Source organism: Melozone crissalis, unplaced genomic scaffold (genome assembly GCF_028551555.1).
Source record: "Melozone crissalis strain CALT ecotype California unplaced genomic scaffold, PUWL_Pcris_2 ptg000012l_1, whole genome shotgun sequence".
In the NCBI taxonomy this organism is placed as follows: domain Eukaryota; kingdom Metazoa; phylum Chordata; class Aves; order Passeriformes; family Passerellidae; genus Melozone; species Melozone crissalis.
Window position 1 is genome coordinate 13,020,326 of NW_026535790.1, and position 24,587 is coordinate 13,044,912.

Genomic DNA, 24,587 nt, shown 5'->3' on the forward strand with positions numbered 1-24,587 from the left:
TTTGAAGCAGTGGCCTGGGCTGTGCTGGTGGCCCTGTTTGCATTGCTGTGGTGGTTGTGATAGACTGGAACAATAACCTTAATCCCGGGCACCTTCTCACCCCTGGGGGAAGGGAGGAGTTCCGCAGGAATTTACAATCTGCTTTGCATTGCATTTCCATGTCTTGGGTCGCAGGTTTTTACATCAGGAAAAGCTTAAATACAGCCATGTTACCCCAGCTTGGCTTTGCAGGCAGTGTCAGTACTGAAGCCAGCTCAGAGCAGGCTGCAGGACTTTCTAAAGCTGTGAGCACCCTTGCATATATCCATATATCCATATATCCATATACCCTGCTTTTCCTGGGACTGGTTCCTTACAAAATGGCCGTGTTCATGCTCATTACCATAATCCACGAAAGCTGCTTGTACATCCTGGGTTCTGCTTCAGTGAACTGGGAAGCCTGTCGGTCTAAAAACAAAATCTCAGCAGCCAAGGAATTGTTTGCTGGTGTAGTCAGCCCAGCCCAGGCTGTGTTCCTGTGCCTGGCTGCAGGCTGAGATTGTGGGTAAATCACATGGCTGGCTCTGGGGAGGCTGGCAGGGAAAGCAGGGCTGGATGGGCCTTTCAGCACGGTTACTGCCTTACTTTAGACTTCACTTCTCAGGTTGGCTCATGATTATGGAAAAGTAACAGATTTTCTTGAGATTGCCCACACTCACAGGCTGATGGGACAGCCTCTCACAGTGGTTTGTGTGCAGGTATCACTTTTTATCTAATATTAAGGAGTTAAGGAGTTACTTTACCATCACCTCAGAGCAATTTAGGAGATATGAATCTTGCATTACTGGCTCCTTCTGAGAAGGAAGACCTAAGTGGCAGTGGGATAGAGCTCCTCACTGCTCTGAGGTTGCAGAGGGGATCTCCTGGCCTCAGCAGTGCTACAGAACTGCCTTAGGGCTCTGTGCAGTCAGGCCTGTTGATCAGCAGCAGGCTGGGATTGCACTGAGCACTGCTGAGCAGGGACTGATTTGTCCTTGACTCAGGTGTTGGAAAATGCTGAGCAGTTGGTGTTACAGCAGAGAATTCCTTTGCTCTGTGACAGGCAGCTCAGCTTTTCCCTGATAAGGCCTTGAGAAATGATGAAGCTTTGCTTGTACTGGTTTTGAGCCTGAGTCCATGTGATGCTCATTGCAAATACATGTACTTTGAGCTTTTTCTCTTTAAGCAAATCCATGTAGCAGTACAAAGCTTAAAATCCAGGGCAGTGGCTCAACATCCTTGTTTCAGGTTCACCTCAGGAGGTTGATGCCTGCTGCTGGCAGACACTGCAAGGCATGGACACTGCTGTTTTGAGCTGTGCCTTCATGTTGAGTCTGCAGGGAACCTTGTTTAGAAGGGTTAGATAAACACAATTAGGTTGCATTGCCAGCAATGATGTTCTTATTTAATGCATTAATGAGTGCAGGTGGCAGGACCTCTGAAGTGAATTAAATGCAATGCAAACTCCTGCTATACTAGCAGAGCCGCTGAATGCTGAGCCAGCTCATTTGAGAGATGAGGTGGGAGATGGGAATGAGCTGCCCATGCCTGAATGATAATTTTGAGCATTACCTTACAGCACAATCTGCTTGTGCCAAAGAACCAAGAGCAAGTGAGTGTGTTTTAGAGCTGCATTTCTGTCAATAGCACCATTAAGATAAGGTGCAGATTGACTTGCTTGTCACCCTGTTCTGTTACCTGGCAGGATTCAATAGTGCACTGGTTAAAAGAATTCTGCTCAGCCCACACCAGCACTTACAGTGCTAGAACAACACCACCCAAATCCCTTCCTTTCCTTCTGTAGGCAAGATGCTGGAATCCAGCACAATTACTGTGCTCTGCTGGTCTTTCCCACGGTGAAACCTGGTTTTTATTTCCTGCTGCTTTAACCTTAGTATCAGTGAAATGATTCCTGGAAAGCTTGTATTGATTGCACATGATTGTCTAATTAAATCCAATAAGAAGAATTGCAGAACACTCACTCTTACAGCCCTGTGCTCATTGTAGACACTGTAAATTAGAAAGCTTTCTGTTCAAATATGGAAAATGTCAGTGCTTATTTCCTTTTGAATTTCCAAGCATCTCCTGAAGGCTGCACTTGTGTGATTAATTTTTTTCCTAAATAACAATTGGAAAGAAATGTTACTTAGAGAAGGAATGAGGCCCCACAGGCTTGCAGGGGCCCTGTTGTAAACCTGCTAGCTGTAACCCTAAAGGGAGGCACTTCTAAAGTAATGTATTTTAATCTGAAACCTGCTAGATGATCCTTTAAAATCATGTGCATAAATATAAATGGATATCAATTATACAATATATAGAGACAAGTCTTTAAATAGTACTCTCTGATCTTACCTGGAGGCTGTTTGTTGCTCTATCTGGACTTTATGGTTGTTTTTGTTCCCTATTGCTTGTGGTTTGATACCCTTTCTAGGGACTTGGATCTTGCTGAGATAGGTACAGTGAGCTAATAAAAAATAGATCCTAGTCCTTGATACATTGCAGGAACCCAAGAGTTTGTTGTTACAGGAGTGCATCTTGCTTAGTCACTGATTGAATACATGGCCTTGAGGAAATCACTGAACTTATCCAAATCTTCAGCTTGCATCTCATCTCTAGATGGCCATGATTCACTGGGAAGTATTTACAGAGCTTTATGAATGATCAGTAATTCTGCCCAAGACACGAGGCAGAAGGATCAGTAGAGAATGTTGGACTTTCAATTAATTAATGATGCATCAACTGCATGCAAAACCTCTGAAGTACATTCAGTATCATGTGTGAAACTGACTTTTCCCTTTCCTTCTCTTCCAGATGTACTTTCCGATTCCCTAGCACGGTTATAAAAATCCAGTTCACATCTTTATACCATAAAGAGGAAGTAAAAGAGGAAGCCTCAACACATCCCCTTCGGCCACTTTACCCTCAGATATCACCTCTGAAGATCCACATCCCGGAGCCGGATCTCCGGAGCGTGGTCAGTCCCCTCCCGTCCCCCACAGGCACTATCAGGTAAGATGTTCAGTTCTCAAAAATGTCTTCTCTGACATCAGCCTGTCTGCCCTGCTTTGTTTGGTATCCTTGGTGCAAGAAATGCCCCATTAAAAATAACTAATTAAATCTCTGATGTTCAAAATGATGGGAGACTGCTAAAAAATGGTGGCCGGCAGTAGGGCACAAGGGTTTTCTTTAAGGACTCAGAGAGTTCAAGGGTAAACTTCAGTGTTGGTTTCACACTATAGAGTTACATATAGAGTCTATATTTGGCAGTGGAATTAGAAATATTTATTGAGAGCTACCTATATGCATGGAGAAAAGAAAGCAGGCATATACTTTCTATCTTAAGACTGCCTGTTTTATTTTTATCCCAGCAATATTCTGTTGTTGCTGGGTGGTGCTGCTGTTATCTGAAGTTAGGGACGGGGTGGCCATTGGCACGTGGTTTCCTGGGAATGGAAGGAAATGGGGGTAGAATGCTGACCATGTACTGAGGGGCTGTAGCAATCTAAATGTACATCTGGGCGAGTATCCTGTTTTGTAAATGATCTGATCAGTGGATGTGCATTAGAAATAAGATGAACATCAAGTTCATGAAATATTTTCTTTCTTCTTCAGCAAAGAGTTGATGTTACAGAGTTTCAGTGAAATCTTTTAAGGTTAAATCTGTTGCTTGAAGTATCATGCATTTTGTAAAGTAAAGCAGACTTTATGGTATAGGATGATGCATTAGAATTTTAAAACATGTGGTCATCAAAATAGCAAGAGTGTGCCTGGTAATAGTAGTAGCCTTTGGGTTGTTTTCTTGTCTGTACATTTGTAAAAAGGTATAATATGCAAATCTCTTCTGACAGCACTAATTCAGTGAGTAGTATTCAAATCTGCATGGCTGAGACTGAGACTTCAGAGTCACAATGAAGCTGGTTTGGGTTTGCATGATCCAGAGGCTTGTTTGGGTTTTTCCGACCGCCTTGCAGAGCTGCACAGATGTGCAGTGCAGATATTCTAGAAAGAGGGGGCTGGAGGTGGCTGTGGTTTTAGTCCTCTGTTCAGGCACTGCTTTTGGTTTATATTTAACCTTCTCTTTTTAGATGAAGCTTGTTGCTGGGAGGGGAGGGGGATGGTTCCTTTGCCAACATATGGTAGTTAGTTTCCATTCAGTCATCTTGTGCAAAGCAGCACAGTGTGGTTTGTGTTACTAACAGAGGCTGTATCTTTTGACTCTGGCATATGCCTGCAACTGATATTTGATTCCCTGGGAATGTTTCTTTTGCATAAGGAGAAAGTGGAAATAGTAGTGTTGAATTGTGCTCGGCCCCTAACGCAGTGTTTACTGAGGGTGATTAATGATTGCATCCGTTTGTCTCGAGCAGAAGCTGAGCCAGCCAAGTCTTCAGAAAACCTCAAAAGACATCTGAGGTTTCGCTTGCTGAAGCCCTTTCATTTCCTAGTTCCTCTTACAGAGGAGGGCCTGACACGTTTGTAAACATCCCTGCTCAGCCCCTGCAGCCTTCCCCTCTCCCCCAGCAGGGTCCTGCAGCTCTCCCCTGTGGGCCAGGCTTGGGAAGTGATTTGGGTGTTTCTGCCTGAGAAGGGAATGCTCCTTTGGGAGCATGTAGCTGTGCATTCTGGCCCTCTGACTTTCAGGGCAGCTCTCTGCTCTCTTGGTGGCTTCACAGTGCTGGGTGAGGCTGGCACAGTGTCCTCTTCTCCTTCCCAGAGGCAGAGCTGGGAGGGCTGGTGGGGCTCAGCATGAAACTCAGACCCCTCTCCCACTGCTGCCTTTGGGAGGTGGTTGCTGGGTTCTCCTCCTCCTCCTTCCTCTCCCCCTTCTAGTATTTACTTTCCTAATTTGGTGCGTTTGCCTTGCTCCTCCCTGATTGGCCCATGGAAAATTATTGCAGTTTGGAAATCCTGGGCAGGGTGAAATTTCCTTTTTGGAAAGTGGCGCCTGGCCCCTTTTTCCTGCCTCCACCCTGGTGGTAGGGCAGGGGCTGTACCTGCACTCCCCCGCCCGATCCAGTCCTGCCCTGCTGACCCCCAGCCCTGCTCTGCCTCCCTGTTTACACTGCAGCTTGCTTCCCTGCAGGTTCTCCCCTGCCAGCTTCTGGGTTTTTTCCAGCCTATTTATTTTCCCTCTGCAAAGTGCAGTGCCTAGAGAGGGAATGAGCTTTAGTTAAACAAAACCAAACCTGCCACCCTCAGCAGCTTTGCAAAGCAAGATTCCTGCTTATTCCTGGGGAGAAATGTGCTCACTGTTTTCTCAGCTAGGTGTTTTGTCTCCAGGAGGGGCTGTGTGTGGATGTGTTTTGAGTGCTGTTGTACAGCTGTAAGGGAAAATGTTGGTTGGCAGCATGCTGGGAGGGTTGCAAACAGGCATGGATTATTTGTTCCTGATTTGAGTTCAAAACTCCTTTTCAAAAAAATCAGACTTGCATTTTTCTTTCCTTTTCCAGAAAGGAAAAGGCCACTGTGGTTGTAGGAGCTCAGTAGAAGCAGCCTGCCGTTTTACACAACATATGAAAGGTCAGAGTAGCACTAAATTGCTCCTCAGTAGGTTCAAGGCATTGAAAAGCTCTGTGAAAAATCATGTGGGGTTTGCTTGAATTCAGCTCTACTTTTTGGAGATAAAACTGAACAATTTCAGGAGTTAAGGAATTGTCTGTCAGTACATGGCTTCAATCTTCTGCACCTTGGATTTGGAGGCTCCTCTTTGAGTGGCAGTGGTTCCACAGAGTTTCTCACCTATGCTGCAAACACTTCACTTTGCCTGATTTTGTGATAAATGCACAATATCTGCATGTATGTGACTCTGTATTGTAACCCGTGCCACAGAATGGCTTGTGCTTGGATTATTATCAGATCTACAGAGACAAGGTGTGATGCAGGACTCTATTCCTGGTCTCAAAGTCTTACTGACTTGGAGTTTAGATTTACCATGTTTAGCTTCCTTTTTACTGTGGTCTAGTCATTGTTAATGGCCCTGTAGCAGTAACTTAACTCAGTTTACCAAATAGCATCTTTCTGCAGCCTTGCCCCTCAGAGCTGGGGTGGTTTTAATATCTGTGAAAATTAAATTCTTTCTTTCTACTTGCTTCCCTATTCTAGACATGTTCTCAGTGAGATATATGTATAAAGATATACACACACACACAGAGACAACAATATAGAAATACTAAATGTCCTACTCTGGAGGTCAGTAGTATTATTCATATTTTACAGTTGCCACTTCTGTCTTATCTCTGCACTAGAATAACTTGGGGCGTGAACGTTTTGTCTTGTACTTGTTTGGGTTTTTTTCACAGAAAGGTCATGGATTCTTAGCTCACAAACAAAGTCTTTATCAGCAAAAAAAGTTCTCTGACGTGTAGGAGTAAGAGTCCTTAGGGTCCTGTGAGAACTGCTTGAAAAGTGCCTGGTGAGGGTCAGTGTTACCAGCTAGACTGGTACATATTTGTGTGTGAAGCCAGATTGATATTTTAACTGTTAGCTCTTAATGTGCCTGCCCATGTTTGGCTGTTACTAGAAGGGTTGATAACTAGTTTGCAATGCAGTTAATGGCATGAATAATGAAAGATCAACTTCTTTTGTTCTATAAGCTTGATTGGTAAACCAGAAGGTGTCAGCTGAATTGTTTGATTTCATATGGTCCTTTTTTCACTGAGAGAAATGAGTTCAGTAGCACATTGCTTGCTCTGATAGTGGATTACTCAGAGGTAACTGCAATTATCTTGACTTAGCCACCAACTTGTTTTGTGGCCTTTAACAGGTCATTTAAATTCATTGTCTGATTTTTATGCATGCACAGTGTAATTACTACTTCATAGGCGTGTGTAGTAGATAAATTATGTATTGAGCTCTTATTCCATAAAGCATGACATGAGTGTGTGTGAGCCATGTTCCATGGCTCTGCTTTGATCCAGACTTGGCTGGGAAAAAGGAGGGGGGCTCTTTATAGGCTCTAGGATAGCCATGCACTGCTGTTTCACAACCCTTGGGATTTAGCCTGCACTTGCACGTTTACTCTGTGTAGGGGAAGCTGAATGAAGCCTGGTTTCAGTGGATGCCTTCACTCACTGGAGCAGGATGCATAAATATTCCCTGTTCCATTTCATTGAGGCTTTGCCTCTTCCCAGAGCACTGTGAGCCATTGAACTGAAGCGCTGCTGAAGAGCTCCAAGGCAGGTTTTTTGCAGGCTCTTTTGCATCATCTCAGTTATACATTACTTCCTGCACTCAGGCAGAATGCACAGCTCAGGCAACTCCCACGGTTGGACAGAGAGGTGATTATTTTTAATCACCCAAGTCTCCAAACCACAAGCCGAGGAGGATGATGCATATACATCACATAAGAGAGGCAGCAGCCTGTGCTGGGCTGGGGAGTTCCTGCGCATGTTTATTGCAGATAATGGACCGTGTGCTAGAGGACATGTGCCAAGCCATGTGCTGGAGGAAGGGTTGCAGATGTCACCAGCTACAGGAGCACTTCCTCTTCCCCAGTGAGTATGAAATGCTCACTGAATCCACAGTTGGAGTGAGGTCACTTCCTTTCCAGGGGAACCACTGGAGCACTGACGAGTAATAACAATTTCACCTCTCGTGGATAGCTCACTTTCTCTCACTTGTGGCTTGTTCGACAGCTTTGGTTTTCTTCAGCATTAAGAAGGCAGGGGAGCTCTCAGATTTCTCCTTTCACATCAAAATCCAGCTCGGTTTTGGCAGTCTCACCACTTGTGATTGCTTCTGAAACCTGTCTGAAACACACAACGTGCAAGGACTTGCCTTTCTTTAAGTTACAATTTTGGGGCTAGGCTGGGGAAGGTGAGAGCAGTGGAGGATTCTCAGCCATTCTTGCTGATTGGTGTATCGTGGAAAGGCTTGTTTCGCAAGTCCAAGGGCTGTACTTTGACCTGATTCTTGCTTGTTGCACATGAAAAGCGTCCCTGTATCTTCATGCCCCTTTTTGCAGGCTTATGAAGTGGAGTATTGTGGTTGTCAGAGGTTTGTGCTATTTCTCTAACCATAGTCCTTGTGCCCAGGGCAACACACTTCCAGCTTGCATTTGAGGAACAGACTGGGGAGGGTTATAAGAAATGGTGATTTTTTATTTTTTTTTTCTCTGTACCCAACAGGGGCTTTAAAAATGCCCATTCAGACTGGAATCTGTGTATTGGCAGCGTGGCCAAGGCTGTAACTCTTATCCCTGCTGTGTTTCTTACCTGCATCACATATGTGCACATGGGAATTTTTCAAAGGCGCTACCATGTGCATACCATAACCTAAACCAGCAATTTTGGTTTTGTTCTTCTTTAGCAGTGCAGATTCCAAGTCAGGTGAGCAATTATTTATGGGACCCCAGGTAATCTTTCCTCTTTGTCTTAGAGAGGATATGTGCTTTTCCATATACCTGGTTTAAATTTAGCCTCCATAGCTTGATCCCTCAGTTGAGTAATAGGGCAACTTTCCTGCATTGTACTACTGCCTCTCCTTCTGGGGAAGTTGGCACTGGTATTTGGGAGTGTTTTGGTTTCCAGATTGTTCACAGACTTGTAATATGACCATAAATAAATAATGTAAGTACTTGTTGCTTCATTTTTATTTTTATTTTTATTACTGCCTAGTCTATAAAACATGCCTAGTATTGAGAGACTGTGGAAATCTTTATGTGAGAATCTCAATGTGCCCAGGGAACAGATCCCTCTAGCAGTGTTCTGTCCTCAGACATGGATATCTTGGGGATTGTGTAACATAAAAACCAGAGTAATGCTGACTTAGGTGTAGTTTGCCTCCATTTTTTTGGATAGGAGACTGCTTTGGACCAGGGACTTATGACTGTCTTCTAAAGCCCTGATGGTTTCTCTGTCCTTCCCTTTCCCCAAGAATTTGTGTTCTGGCCTTCTCCATTCACACAGCCTTTCTCATCAGCCCTGTCTTACCCCACAGTCACCCCACAGTGTAGCCACAGAAATAGAAGCACTTTCTTTTGTTTTGGGCGTGCTGCTTGGTTTCATTTTGTGCTCACCATCTCTTCAGGTGCAAGAGGCCAAGAGCTACACACTTCCTGTTGGCTTTGTTTTTAAAGCTCTGTCACTTGCACCTCAGCTTCTGTCTTTAACAATTTTTTCTTGTGTGAAATCCATTCCATATCTCCAATCATCCTGCTTATCCCTGTCAGTACCTTCTCTTGATCTGCTCTATCCTTTTTCCTTTCTTTCTTTTTTTAATGAGAGTAGACAAGCAACACACAGTGTCCTGGTGTGAATGCCCCATGCACACAGTGGTACACCCTATTTTTGCAGGCTGATTCTTTGGTTAAACAAACTGATTGTGGACATTCCAATAGCAGTGCAGCACATTGTACACACTCTCCAGCAGCTTAGAGTTAATTGCTGCTAGCAAGTGCTGTGAACTTGCAGGCTGGGTTCCTCTTGGCAGGAGTTGAAAGTGAATTGTGGTGTTCCAAAGAACGTTCAAGCCCCGTGTTTAAAAGGCATCCTGCCACTTACATGGGTGAGTGTATTGCAGACACTGCCTTCAGCCCTCATCTTGCTGGCTTTCCTGCCAGAGAAGGGTTAAGTCTGAAATGGAAAACATGCTGCAGAGGACTGGTGTGATTCAGCACGTGGTTGTAGTCTGATTCTAAAGCTGAGTTCTCAGCATGGTATTTAGAGAGCTGTGGCTCAGTGGCTGCCTGCAGTCACCGTTTCACGTTGAGATGCTGAATCCTCAATGGATATCAAAGATCTCTGGCACTTGGGGCATTATCCATGGTACCATAGGATTAAGATTGTGGGTAACTGCAGCTGGGTTATTTCCATGGTCTGTGTGCTTTTCAGTGGTGCAGAACACTTGGTTCCTCTCCAAAATGCTCTCTTCAGTATCAAGCAAGCCTAACCCAAATTAGCTTGGATTGCTTGTAAGCTGAGTTTGCCAGCCTGGACAGTGAGCATGGATCACAGCAGTGTGGTGGGATGTCAGAGCAGGGTGAAATTGCAGACCTAGGGGTGCTTTTCTCAGTGAAAGGTTATAGCATCAACATGGATCAAGTTATGGGCAAGTATTGATGCCATGTTAATATCCAACAAATCATTATTGGTATCCTTGCAGTTGATGTTTGCTTTATAGCACAAACAGGTGTTTGTAGGGAAAACTCTTTGTTTCATAATATTTTTAAAGGGGGTGTGAGTGCATGCAAGCATCCCCGGCCAGCCCCTGGCTTTGGGTGGTGAGGAGAATTCCAGGAACTCCAGGAAACTGATGTCACTGCATTGTGTTTGCTTGTTTTCTTTTGACTGCACTAATGTTTAATTTTAACTTAACCCTCAGAGGGGTATTTTTAGTAAAACTGTTTCTTCACTCCTTCTGTCCCATGTGGGGAGGGGAACAGATTGTGTCTCCTTGTTTTTTCCAGTAGTCAGCTCTTTCTGCCTCCCCTCTGAAGAGCTGTGATGATTGACTGAGAGCTTGAGCACTCAGCAGCACGCGTTACCCTGTCTGTGCTTGGAGTGCCCGAACCTGGTGTTTGTTCTGTCCCCACATCTCTTGATTTGATCATTGATCCAGGCTGAAAGGAAGCAGATCTGCCTGGACAAAAGAGCTTCATTCTGATAAAAGATTAATCTCTTCCAGATCTGTGGTATCACTGTGGCTGTCCCAGGGGGCAGCTGCTTCTTTAGGGGATGATCATGATCCTGTTCTTCAGTGAATGTCTGCTGGGAGAGCCTGGCTTTTCTACAAGTTATTAACACTTTAGTTTGGAAGGGCTTTGTCAACACTCCAGAGAATCACAGCCCTGCAAGGAATGGGTTTCTCCCTTTGGTTTTTTCTTTGTTTGTTTTTTTTTTTTTAGCAAGAGATCATACTTGAAATTCAGACGCTACAGCTGGAGAGGCAAAAACTGAGCTGCTTGCTCTGCTGATCCTGAATAAAGGAATAAATTCTTTCATCTATTTTTATTTATGTATTTATTAAAAAGAGAAGGCAAGAAATACAGCTCTGCAGAGCATGGATTTATTGGAGAACTTTTCTTTCTTCCATATCTTTGTCCTGAGTTTTGGCTGCTGTCTCTGTGGTTTGCTGTTTGTGTATTTCTGCAGACAAATAACAAAATCAGAAAACTGTTTCATCCTATTCCACTTCTAGCCCGTGTGTTACAATAATTGCTTGGGTGCCAAACACAAAAACAATCACTGTGGTTTTAGTTTGTCATTGTTTCATGTATGAAAATGGCTTTCAGTTGTAATTATCTGCACGTTATAAGAAGTGTGTATGTGAAGAAGCTATGGAAAAGTGACAGCAGAATAATTAAATTCACACCAGCTCCTCATGTGAATACTAAGACATCAAGAGTGTCTTCTGTGGTTTAGTATTACCCACTTCCAAAGCTTGGAGTAGGAAATTTTCATTCATTTTCCTGCACAAATAGGTCTCTGCTCTTTGAAAGGCTGGGCAGGAAATGCCTTTATCTCTGGCAAAGGGAGATTTGTAAGTATGGGCTCATCAACATTTTATACCTTGCACTACCTGAAAGCTTTACCTTCTGCTGTGCTGCTGAACAGCATCACCCATGAATGCCCAGCACTAGTGGGGGGCACTGAAAGGGTTACCAGGGTTTGTACAAGGCTGGTATATGGGGCAGGAGTGAGCTTGGGTTCCCTGTTTCAAGGGTTTGTTGTTGCTGGATATTTCTTCTGCCTTTTCTCTGCCCCCAGCTCCCCCATTCTGAAATTCACTTTTAAAAGAAACCAGTCTGGGTTGTGCTGAGCTCAGCACTGCAGCCATTTGCAGAGACACCACAAGGAGTAGCAGCACTTCTCAGTTTACAGGCTGGACTGTGGTAGGAAATGCTCATTCCTTACACTGCCAAATTGCTTCTGCACATAAAGTATTGCCCACTGAGCAAAGAGGGGTTGTCTCACTGCTTCCTCTCCATCCCTGTGTCTATGTAGGAGAAGCTATCCAGCCAGTCACCTTTTGAGGAAGGGACCATGTTCAGGGTTTTTTCCTACAGCATTTGGTGCAGTGCTGTGATGAGTGTCAGCATTTGTTTGTCAGTTATTGGGCATTTCACCAGTAAGAGGATTGTTTATGCCAGTTTTACTGAATTCTAGTTCCAGCTGTGAGCTTCAATTTGCATCTTTTCATACCATTTGAACGGCTTGTTTTGCTATGTAAATCTTCTGTGTATTGGTTTGCTTTCTTGTTTACTGTTTCTCTGCTCCTAGAAGACATTTGTAATCCTGGGATTTGGCTGTGCATCCTGCTGTTCTGGCACTGAATCCCTCAATTCTGGACAGCACAGGACAGGGAGAGACACAGAAAGGGAACTTCAGCTTCCCAGACTTATCCCTCTCCTCCCATCCTTCCAGGCCAGTTTGGATAGGGCTTGGAAAAACCTGGTCCAGTGGGAGGTGTGCCTGCCCATGGCAGGGGGCTGGAACAAGGTGATCTTTAAGGGCTCTTCCAGTCCAAACCATTCTTTGATTCTTCCAACCCTAAAAATCAAGAACGTGTGATCCCTAGACAAGCCTTTCTAATTAGTTCTCATCTTGCAGCACTCATTTCTGTGCGCCTGAGTGATGTTGCAAATTATGGCCCCCTTTTATGTGTTTGTAGCATTTTATCACCTTTCATAGCCTGTGGTGCTCAGTCACCGTTCCTGCAATGCCATCTTGTGGTGGCCCTGCCACTCTGAATGTGCCTTTTCCAGCCAGAACTGATGCTGGGCTGCCTCTGTGTGCAGGCAGTGAGTGCAGCTCCCCTTTGCTGGGTGCATGGGTGTGGGGTGAATCAAGGAAACGCCTGTCTCCAGCTGTTTGGTGTCAGGGAAAGGCTTGTGGAGCTCAGATGTGATGTCAGGGACCTTCATGGCAGATCCCTGCCCTGGGTGCTTTAGTTCTGATGCTGTAGAAGTGTCCTTAGAAGGATTGATTAACTATGATCTGTGTTACAAGGAGGTTGGTGTGTTGTTCCTTAACAAGTCATACTAACAAACTATCCCTTTACCTAAATATTCATCCCTCATACACTGTATGTTGTTTGAAGTTTGAAGTGCTTCTCTAAACACAAAGGAGTTGTTTAATACTTTGAAACGCTGCTCTGTCGTGATTGCAGGAAGTGTATATGGCAGGGAGTGTCAGGATTTTGTAGAAATTCCAATTTTATCTCTGGTGGATTTTTTTCTCAGTCTGTCTGGGCTTTGGATAAGCCACAGGGGCAAAAGTTGCATCTGCTTCTCCATGACCAGAGAGCTTTACTGTACCTTCGGGAGTAACAACTGCATGCCTTGCTAATAAATGAAATAATAACTGTATTTATTTTTGATTTTTTTTTTTGCCTCTCCAGTGTTCCCAACTCCTGCCCAGCCAGTCCACGTGGTGCTGGATCCTCAGGATATCGTTTTGTTCACAACATTACCTCGGATCTGCAGCTGGCAGCAGAGTATGCGGCGAAGGCAGCCTCAGAGCAGCAGGCAGATGCATCTGGCGGGGACAGCCCAAAGGTTCACACAAACATTTCTTACCCAGCACTGCTCCAGGGGAGGATTATTAAAGCCTGGGGCTTTATTGCTAGTCCTGGTTAGAGTTTAAAGGGGTTTGAGAACACTCTGGCCATAAGGGTGCTGTGTACAGTGTCCTGCAGGGGGTGGAGGTCATTCCTTCCAGCTGTGCTTGGCTTAGTGGTAGTCTCTGCTTGTTTAGCTGCCTAAAATGTATTCAAATCACTCACTGAAGTGTTTAGGCAAGAATAATATTTTTGCTTATTTGATAAATCAAGATCCCATAAAGAGGCACATAAAATTCAGCATCTCATTTTCTTCTTTTAATTAATGGTATTTTGCAAAACACAGTTGGAGAAAGCAGAAGCAGGGGAAGAAGCCAGATCCTTGTCATGAGAAGTCTGTAGTCAGACTTTAAAACAAACATGAAGGCCTGTCAAGTAGGCGTTAAATGAGGAGAGTGGCAAGTGGAATCTAGATTAAAAAATAACTTGGTTAGAGTGATAAAATGTAATTTTGGTGAGCTGATCTTCAGATCAAAGTTAAAAGTTCCATATCCAAAACCACCTGATTTGGGATTGGGTGGAGGAGCACACTACTAGGTGGCTTTTTTTGTAGATTTAATTCTCCCTTGAGACAAGAAGGGTTGTTCTTGATGGAGTAATGTGAAGAGTTGGAAATACGAGATCTAGCAAACAAATTAAAGTTCCTAGAATGAAACAAATCCTGCTGGAGAAGGGAAGGGATGGGATCAGGTTTCATGTTGGGCTTGTTGCTGGGAGGAGGGCTGATAACATACAGCCTCAAACCTTTCTAGCAGAGTGGAGCTGCAGCTGGGCAGAACTGAAGGCTTTAATTCATGAGCACAGAAAGCAGTGAATGTACCCATACTCTATTTCTTGATTCCAATTGCCTGTCTTGACCCCTTTCCTTGTGCTGGTGCAAGCATGTGTGGGACAGTCAGTGGGGAATGGAATCAGATTGAAGTTGGGATTTATGTGTGTTTGTGGGGAGATGGAAGGAGATACTTTGATCTGACTCAGCCCTGTAGCTCTGTTTGAACACAAATGCTTGTGCAAAATGGGGTGGTGGCAGCATAAAACAGCCATGGGAGACCTGATGCTGTCTTAGCTGCCCTGCTGCTCTCTTGGCATCAGTGAAAATTACAGCCCAATGTGCTTTTTAAATTTGGATTGTGGTACACTGCATCGTAGGAATTCTTTGTTAGTAACTAAATTTTTTTTGGTTTTTTTTCCTTGCTTAGGATGAATCCAAGCCACCCTATTCTTATGCTCAGCTCATTGTGCAGGCTATATCTTCAGCACAGGACAGGCAATTAACACTAAGTGGGATCTATGCCCACATTACCAAGCATTATCCATATTACAGGACTGCTGACAAAGGCTGGCAGGTGAGTTCTTGACACTGACAAGCTTTTAAACTACTTTGACATGGCTTATCTGCTTTGAAATGCATTTATTAAAGATTTGGGGCACTGGGAATAGAGCTGCTTTGACTGTTCCCAGAGTGAATTTGTTTAACACAGCTGACTAGTTCATTTGTGGGTGATTAGTTTTCTTGGGGGTTTTTTGAATACTTTGTAGGGCAATGTAGTGTGTTACTGTTGGGCTCTCTAGTTCCTCTTTTAATGCTGTAGTCATGTGTCTTTCATTTTGTATTTTATTTCCCTACATCCTTGCTATCAGTCACTCCTCTGCCCAGATATTTGCTTAATCCTTCACCTCATCTTTGACATGATTTCTCCAAGCAGAGGATATCCAGGGATATCCAGCCTAAAACTGAGGCTCCAGTTTTTAATCATAGCACCTTAAATCATTACAGATGTTTTGTTTTCCCAGTGTATCAGCTGCATTGCCTAAGTCACAGTTTGTAAGTTCTGAATTTGAGTGGGAACTTGGGAAAATGGGAGTCCATGGACTCTTTGTGGTACTCAAGGAAACCTGACCAGCTTCAGAGGAGAGTTTGGATGTAGTTAACACGTGCTAAATCAAACTTCAGTGTTCACTTGAGGGCTGCTTCCAAAGGTTCAAGAACCTCAACTCCACCTGCTTTCAGACTTTTTCTTGGCATCACACCTCTGCCATGGGTGTTGCCATTTGAATGTAATACACTAGTACAGCTGCAAAGGCTCTTGCAGCTGCTGATTTCACTGTGTGCAACTGGCAGGAGCAGCACTGCTTGGTGCACTTTGAGTGCAGTTGGAATAAATACATTTCTGCCTCCCTGGCTTTTCCCTGCAGTTCTAATTAATTGTGGAATTCACTTCCTGCCCTAACCTGCTCAGCAGAGCTGTGCTTTGTGAACCGCTTGCTGCATCCTGCTTCAGAGAGCTGCATTTCAGCAGGGAGTGAAGTTGCCTTTTTCTCTCCCCTCCAGTGGCATTGTGAGGCTTCACCAGTGAAGAGATTGTCTAAACCTTCTAGAGAAGCTTAGGTTTTGTTTTGAAAGTGGAAGAGGGACGAGTTTGTGCACACAGAGGCTTGCTGAGCCCTTCCCCAGCCCAAAAGGCAGCCCTACACCCTGTAAGGGGTGGGCTGTTACAATGGAAAGGATAAACAGTCTTGTCATCATCCAGAGAGCTGCAGAGTGCCACAGAGCTCATGGATTCCTCCCAGAGCTGGCTGAGGGCATGTTGGCTGCCTTGCTTTGTGATTACTGTGAGATGCAGTGTCCTCTAGGGCATGTTTGGGCACCCTGGTAATCGTTTGGCAGGTGAGCAGTTAGCACAGGCTCAGGCAACTTTTTCCACTTGCCAAGAATAAAGCCTGTCTTTTGAGAGAGTTCTGATGTGGTTTACAGTGATTTCCCCCTGCCTCAGCAAAAGCTCTGCTTTCATGGCTTTCCACAGAGAAGTCACTGCTCTGGCTCCAGATGTATTTAAGTAATGGTTGGTACCAAGCAAAATTATCTTTCAGCTTGGTCAGGAGAAATTCTGACACTTGCCCCCAGGTTTTCTCCTGCTGTTCTCCTGCGACTTTGGAGCTGTGTGAGTTGAGTGACTTGTTTCTACCTTCAACACTGATTCTGGCTGTGTGGATTTATTTTTCCAAGCTGTGTGGTGCAACTCATTTGTCTTTGTTACTTCGTGGCAAAATAATCAGCTCGTTCCTGTGCTTCCTGCAGAATTCCATTCGGCACAACCTCTCCTTGAACCGTTACTTTATTAAAGTCCCACGCTCCCAAGAGGAGCCTGGAAAAGGCTCCTTTTGGAGGATTGACCCTGCCTCTGAAGCCAAACTTGTAGAACAAGCATTTAGAAAAAGAAGGCAAAGAGGAGTGTCCTGCTTCCGAACACCTTTTGGGCCTCTCTCCTCCAGGTAACTTCAATTTCCTCTCATCTCTGTGCCAAACTCATTACAAAGAAAATAAACTAAAACTTCTCCTGAAGTACAGTGAGTATACTTTGCTTCTGTTTATAGTTTGAGAGGTGATATAGTTAGTCCTGAGGCATAATCTGAAAATTGTTCTGACTTCTTAAGTGTTTAACAGAAAAAAAATCCAGAAGCCAACTACAAAAATGCATCAAATAACGTATCTGTTTTGGCATCATTTCAAAGAAATTCAAAGCAGTTATCACTGGACTGAGTGTTTTCAGATGCCAATCTCTGATTTCAGGAAAGCTGTGTTTAGATGTGGATTAGATCATAGTGGGAATAACTTCTGTGGTATTTAAAACAGTCTCCTATAGGGAGATCAGGTTGGTGGTGGTTGTCAGCAGTGGAGCAGCAGGAGTTCTGTGCGGCTGCTCCAGTCAGCTCCACTGCCTTGTGCACTGACAGCTTCTTTGAGCCCTGTAGCTGTGAGGAGAAGACTTGGAATTCAGCACTAGCTGTAGCAATTTCATGGAACATTCCTCCCACACCTCCTATTTTCTCTGTTAAAATGTGGGGGAAACAGGAGGAGAATTTTTCAGCTTTTTATTCTGGTTTGTCAATAAAGAAATGTACAATTCCTCACGTGTTTGGGACCAGAGGTGGGAACCAAGTGGTTGTGAAGGGAGGCAACAGGGAGAAGGGGAAGCAACTGCTCTGCAAGCATGTGCAGGGCCAGTCATTTGCCTCTGCTTGCATCTTTCTTCTTCTCCCTGCCACTCTCAAACTCTGACACAGGTTTTTTGAGAATGACTTGAAGTTGTAAAATTGATCTGGGTGTGCAGCATTTGGGGATTCTCTGTCAGCAGTGGGTCTAACAATGAAATCTGAAGGGTCCAGTTTCCTTCAGCAAGGAATAACACAACAGTATTTGGATCTGGAGTGTTTGTGGGGTCCCTGTGTACCTTTCAGCTCTTCCCAGCAGGACTGCAGTGGGTGGTGTGGAGGAAAGGCTGTCCTTCCTAGAGAATCCTCTCCTGGACAGAACTCTGGGTCTCTGCTGCTGTCTCGTGGTCAAAATACATCTGCACTTGCCAACGCTGTGTTTTGGTGTTTCAGGAGTGCTCCTGCCTCCCCTACTCACCCTGGCCTGCTGTCCCCTCACTCTAGTGGCCTACAGACTCCAGAGTGCCTGTCACGGGAGGGCTCACCCATTCCACACGATCACGACTTTGGCTCAAAGTTGGCCTCAGTTCCAGAGTATCGCTATTCCCAGAGCGCGCCCGGTGAGTAGCTCCTGTTCCAGAGCCTGCTGTTCACTTGCCCCACGTGCCATGCTGAGGACACCACAGGAAGGCTTCTGCAGTGGTTTTTTGGATGATCCAAGACTCTCTCTCCACTTTGTTGTTAGAGACTGATGGTGCAAGTACAACTTCAAACCATTTTCCTGACTCCTCTTTGGATGAGGGGCAGAATGTGCAGAGACAACTGATCTAACCTTGAGCTAGGTGGCTGTAAAGATCTGACAGCAAAGTAGCCATGGCAACACAGCTCACTTCTCTCATTTACCAGCCTCTGGATAAGATCAGCTTGGCTACACCAAGCTCTGCTGCTGTGGCCAGGACCTGGTAAATATCTGATTGTCAGCTGTGCTGACCTGAGGTGTAGGGTGAGGTTGGAAGGCAAAGCTCATTAAAGAAAACTTGGTTTGGGGTATTTTCTTATGTTTATTATGGCTTTTATTCACAGAAATGTGCTCAGATGACAAGTAGGGATTTTGTACATGAGGAAGGAGAAGTTTGAGGGTGGTATTTTTGAAGACTTGATTTTGTTTGTTTGTTTCTACCTCCATTCCTGCTAATGGTACAGCACTGAGTAGGCTGGAAGTGCACAGATGAAATAAATGGGGATCTTTTCACCTCTCCTGTTAACTTGTGCTTCTCTTTTCTGTTCAGGGTCTCCAGTGAGTGCCCAGCCAGTGATTATGGCTGTTCCTCCCCGACCATCCACCCTGGTGGCCAAGCCAGTGGCCTACATGCCAGCATCCATAGTGACCTCCCAGCAGCCCTCGTGCCACGCAATCCACGTCGTTCAGCAAGCCCCCACTGTCACCATGGTCCGAGTGGTGACCTCCTCTGCAAACTCTGCAAATGGATACATCCTCACAAACCAGGGCACAGCAGGAGGAGCTCATGAAGCTGCAGGAGCAGTGTTGGACTTAGCTGCTGACCACCGAGGTAGCGTTCACCTCCCTTGCTACTCTGCTAATAGGTCTTGAAGGTTTTCACTCACTGGGCACTGAGCCATTAAAAAAGATGTTTCTCCAGGTAAAGCTTAAACCAAATGAGAGCTCATCCATTTTTTGTCTCCACCAGAGAGCAGAATAACTGTGTTCCCTCGTCTCCTGGGGAACAAAACTAACAGACTTCAGAGCCTGAGAAAACATGCAGTGCTTAAAATTTGCTTATTACCATAGAATCATAGAATGATCTGGATTGGAGGGTACTTTGAAGATCATCTCATTTCAATCCCCCTGCCATGGGCAGGGACACCTTCCACTATTCCAGGGTGTTCCAAGCCCCATCCAGCCTGGTCTTGGACACTTCAGGGATGGAGCAGCCACAGCTGCTCTGGGCAGCCCATGCCAGGGCCTCCCCACCTCCACATGGAAGAATTTCTTCCCAATATCTCATCTATACCTGGTGTTTCAGCTTGAAGCCATTCTCCTTTGTCCTGTCTCTCCATGCTTTTGTGATTATCCCCAATACCAGCATTATGCCTGTGTGTTGGCTATGAAAGCATGTGCACTTTCCAGCCAAAAGAGAGAGCCTGGGAAAGGCTGCAACTCTGCTTCAGGATGGTTTTGTAAATAAATGATTGAGCCCTTCTTTTCTGCAGGTCTGGATTCCTAGAGGAAAGCATGTGCTTCTGGAAGTGCAGGCAGTGCCCCATTAAAGCAATCTTCAAAAACCAGTTAGAACAAAGGCCTTTTTTTGTCCCAAAGCTGGAAATTCAAGCCTTGGGGGATTTAGTGAGTTAAATATTCTCTTGCTGTGATCTAGACAACACCTTGTCTGCTCCCCATTTCAGAAGGTCCTTGTGCTACAAGGTCAGTGTCTGTTGTAGCAGCAGTAAGGCTGGTTTCTGTGACTGCTTTTATGTGGGCAGAGGGACAATGGTCCCTCTCTCTAAGGGAAGGAAAAAATGACAAAGAGCTTCCCCTCTTGCAACAGCAGGACCCCTGGCATTTTTAGTTCAGCACTGGTTATCTTGCTTGAGTTTCACTTGCATTCTGTAGAAATTCCTGTCTGGATCCCATGCATGTTCCTGAAGCACTAAGTTGCAGCTGCCTGTCACCTGCTCCCTTCTTTCATTCACTGGTTCTTGCTGTTGCCTGTTCTTTCCCTACTTGTCTCACTCATATCCTTTTCTTGTCTCTACTTTCCCTGTTTGCTGCATTTTCCTTCCTGAACTCCTTCCTTTCCTTGCCTTTTCTCTCCCCATTGCCATCAGCTTGCCTGCAGGTTTCACCTCAGTGCTGATGTCACATCCAATTCCTCTTGTTGTGTGCAAGTGTTGAAATGGGAGAGGCCTTCTTTTCCTACAGGACTAATGAGATTGTGCTTCCTGCCCTCTGTCCTTTGAGACCCACAGAGCCCCTGGAAGAGTGGCTCCTCTCCTTTCCTGCTGCCTGGCAGGATGCTGTCCTGTATCTGTGGCATACCTGCTGAATTGACCCCTTACTTATCCTGGGAAGTGAGAAAAGTGCTTTAGTGCTCTCAAGCAGTTACCTCTGTCCAGAAACTCTGCTCTCCTTTTTATTTTTTCTCCATCCTGTTTTTTCTCTGTACTTCCACAGCAAAATCTGGCAATTGTGGGAAGACCTCCTTGTAAATCAGCCTCCATGCAGGCCTGACAGCAAGCTGCTGCAGACTTTTGGCTCCAGGCATTGTTTAAGATCTTAATGCCTTCTCCTGCTGTGTGGTATTGAAAGTCAGGCCGGTTTGTTTGAAATTGCGAAGTAAGCTATGAGATTTGCAGTGCTTGCTGTCCATATCACAGCTGTGATGTGCCAATAAGGGAGGTGATGCCTTTTTAGGGCAAAAGGTCAAATTGATGGGTTTGATTTTTTTCAATTTTTCTTGTGGCTTATGCTGTGGGAAAAACGTTTTTAATATTGATAGAGTAAATGTACAATAGAGAATATTTTAATGTTTCCAAATACTCATCCCTGACCTTCTGTGGTGCCTGAGGTATTGTAATCCTGGGATGTGTATCCCTGCTAATTAATTCTCATTAATCCCTGGGTTAATGAGAATAAAACCTGCCTCTAAGCCAGGGCAGTGACTGATCCTTGTTCTTTCTGCCCTCCCGCAGGCATGGACGAGAAGCCGACGATCGCGTTTGCCACCATCCCCACGGCCAGCCGTGTCATCCAGACAGTGGCCAGCCAGATGGCCCAGGGTGTCCCTGGTCAGACTGTCACCATCCTGCAGCAGGCAGCCCCCGTGGCCCTGGGGCAGCACCAGCTCCCAGTGCGGGCAGTGACCCAGAACGGCAAACACGCCGTGCCCACCAACAGCATCGCCGGCAGCGCCTACGGTGGGTCTGCTCCCCACTTCTGCCTGCCCCTGCTCCCCCAGCCCACCGCCAGGGGGGAAAGCTGCAAGGGTTTCTCCTCTTGTTTCTGTGTGTCAAGTTGTTCCATGTGTCCAGCTCAAAGATATTGCAATTTTTCCATTTCTAGAGCTGTAAATCAGGGGGAGGTTCCCTTCTGTCCACCTCTGCTGCCTCTCCTGGGGGAAAAGCCCTGCTCTCTGTCCTTCCTTTGCCCTTGGCTATGCAGTTATTAGTACTGAGACTCTCCACCTCTTGAGGTTACTTGTTGAAAGTGTTAGTGATTCTTGTGGAAAGCCTGTTTTCATTTATTTTCTTCTGATCAACAGCCTTTGCTTGCAGCATGCCAAATAATAAAATTTCCATGGTGCTCTGTAGATCTTGTGAAACATGACTTGGTAGAGTAAATAGAAAATAACATACTTTCCCATCTTACAATCTTAGAGCCTGAGAGAAACAAGATCTATTTCACCAGGTGAATGAATGTAGGATTTTTGTATACACAGGATGTGTTCTAGTCATTTGTCAAGCATGGTTTTTTGAAATTCCATACAAGCCATGTCTTGGCAGCCTCCTCTTGCTTGCTCAGCACCTCAGATTTTATTCAGTTGGGATGGGAATATCCAGGTTTCTTATGGCTTTTTTGTCTGAGAGGCCAAGCACTTCTGCTGCCTCAGGGTGGTGCTTTTGGGAGTTTGAAATGAAGGGCACTGCTGGGCTTTGGAGGCCTTTCATGAAGGTAGGAATGTTTCTACAGAATTTTCTGCCACATCTCTTCACAGTTATCACCTGGCATGCTCTTCAGTTGCAAGAATTACTTTGGAACTATGAAAAAAATACAGTAATAAGGTTTTTCTCCAATTATTAGACAATATTAATAGATCAGATAGGTCAAGCTTCTGCTAACCAGCATTAGCATTTGTCTAATATAGAATCAGACGATTTTTTATTTAACATTTTTATGTTAAAATATTTTAATCTCACCAGACTTTTTATCTCTCACCAAATGGGAAGTATTCCAGTTGCATCTGAGTTTTTTTGTAAGTGGCAGTAAATTTTCTAGTTCACAAAACAAAGCCTGAGTCTCTTGACTCTCATCTGTACTAAGTTAAGTTCTCTTCAATTGCATGATTTAGGTTCTCTAAGTCACTAAGCTGTAATTGCTGACTGCCCTCATCTATGCCCTATTTTCTCCCTTCATCCTCTTGATACTCTACAGCTTTCTTCTCACGCCTTGGTAGAAGTTATTGGGCTTTGAGGGCCTTTGTTCTGTTGGCTTTGTTTATTTATCCTAGGGCTCCTTTTTCATGCATTTAGCAGTGAACACAGCACTGATGTTCAGTCATTCCATCCTTTGCAAATGAGTCTGGAGGGCAGAGGATGTGCTGTTTCCTGAGTCCCCTTTGGCTTCCTCTCTGATTGATGCAGAGTCCAAAAACTGCATGTGTTTTGTTTTCCAAGCAGTGGTGTGTGCCAAAGTCAGTGTGTAAGCACATTCTCTGTCTGGAACTAGGAATTGTAGACATTTTTACAGAGGGTTGCTACTTAAATAATGTTTTTTCTTACCACTTTTATTAATGGGAGGGTGAGACCTTGTGTCAGTAATGCAATAGAAGATTGGAAGCCAGAAATTCCTTTGTTCTGATCCCAGTTCTGATGGGAGCACATGTGGTTGTCTGGGGTAAGCTTTTTCCTGCCCCTTTTACAAGTGGGACGTCAGTACACTCAATATTTGGATTCTATTTCCCAACAGCCTGGATTGTTCTTCCTGTGTGAGCAGGGCTCAAGAGAGACTCTAAACCTCCAAATACAAAGCCCAGCACATGGATGTTGGAGTTCATGAGAAATTCTCTGGCCACCTACAGTCAGAACTGCCTCTCAAAGAGATGTGTTGTAATTTTAGCTAGAGCTTGATCCTCCCCTGAATACTTAGCTAGCAATGCTTTGGTTGATAGTGCAGGGGAAGCAGGAAGTTCTCCTGTGAGAGGAGTTGTTGCTGGTTTGGTAAACTTGAAAAGCTGAGGTTATGGAGGGAGAGGGAACGACAAGGCAAGCCAGGCTTTCAAAATGCACTGGGAAGCAACACTTGACCCTGTGCCAGCTGTTGTACTGAACAGTGGGATTTTCTTTTCTTGCATTGCCTGGAATAGCAAACACTTGCTCTGTGTCACCCCACTAATTGTGCTTCTCTTTCTTATCTTCCTTGCCAGCTCTCACAAACCCTCTGCAGCTCCTTGCAGCCCAGGCCAGCTCGTCCACCCCTGTTGTGGTGAGCCGGGTGTGCGAGGCAGGGACCGAAGAGACGGCGGCAGCAGCGTCCAACAGCGAGCCCGAGGTGAAGAGAGCACGGCTGGAGGAGCCCAGTGCAGCAGGGCCAGCCCAGGCTGCTGTCATCACACCCACAGTGCCACAGGGACAGGCAACCAGTGAATGAAGAAGCGGTGGGAGGAGCGGGGTGGGCATGGGAGGGCAGGAGCCCTAAAGCAGCTTTCACAGGAAACCAACCGCAACTGTAACAGCTCAAAACACAGCTGATAAAGAGCTCTTTTTAAAGGCAGATTTTTTTCAATGGGAGGACAACAGCTGTTATAATCACAAGGTGCCAAAAAGAATGGAAAATCCCTCCCAAGAACCCATATCTGGAACTCTGTTCTGTCTCTACTTATGGGATTTTTTTTCCTTTTTTTTTCTTTTTTTTTCTTTTTTTTTTTTTTTTAAGATTCAAAAAAAATACAGACAACTGATTGTATGACTGCTGGGATATTTTTAACTATCTTTTCCCCTTTTGGCTCCAAGGGGATGGGATTTGCAGTTCAGAATCTAAAGGAATGTAATATAAATACAATCTGCTCCCTGGAAAGAAAACTCCTCACGTTCTATGCCTTAATACCACGCTTCTGAGAGCTTTGAACCATAGGACCATTTTAAAAAGATCACCTGAGGCAATCAAATGCTGAAAGATGGGTGCAGTATCTCACAACAACATTAAAGAAACATGGTACCAAGCTTAAAAAAAAAAGGCAAATTATTCTGGTTTTCTAAAATAGAAAATTCTGAATATAAATGTTTATTTATGTGGGGATTCAGGAGGAAGAGTTACTGGGCTCAGCCACCTGGATTTCCAGATG

General features: G+C 44.9%; 1 protein-coding gene across 1 annotated transcript in view; it reads left to right on the top strand.

The window, feature by feature from the left end:
* Positions 1-23,908, top strand: part of FOXK1 (forkhead box K1) — a 47,915-nt gene extending 24,007 nt beyond the window's left edge. The window contains exons 2-9 of the mRNA XM_054270760.1: positions 2,830-3,027; positions 13,357-13,513; positions 14,775-14,921; positions 16,655-16,848; positions 17,962-18,128; positions 18,798-19,079; positions 21,220-21,444; positions 23,670-23,908. Of these exons, the coding sequence (XP_054126735.1) occupies positions 2,830-3,027; positions 13,357-13,513; positions 14,775-14,921; positions 16,655-16,848; positions 17,962-18,128; positions 18,798-19,079; positions 21,220-21,444; positions 23,670-23,893 (1,594 nt within the window). The 3' untranslated portion in view covers positions 23,894-23,908. The remainder of the gene's footprint in view (positions 1-2,829; positions 3,028-13,356; positions 13,514-14,774; positions 14,922-16,654; positions 16,849-17,961; positions 18,129-18,797; positions 19,080-21,219; positions 21,445-23,669) is intronic.
* Positions 23,909-24,587: the final 679 nt, after the last annotated feature.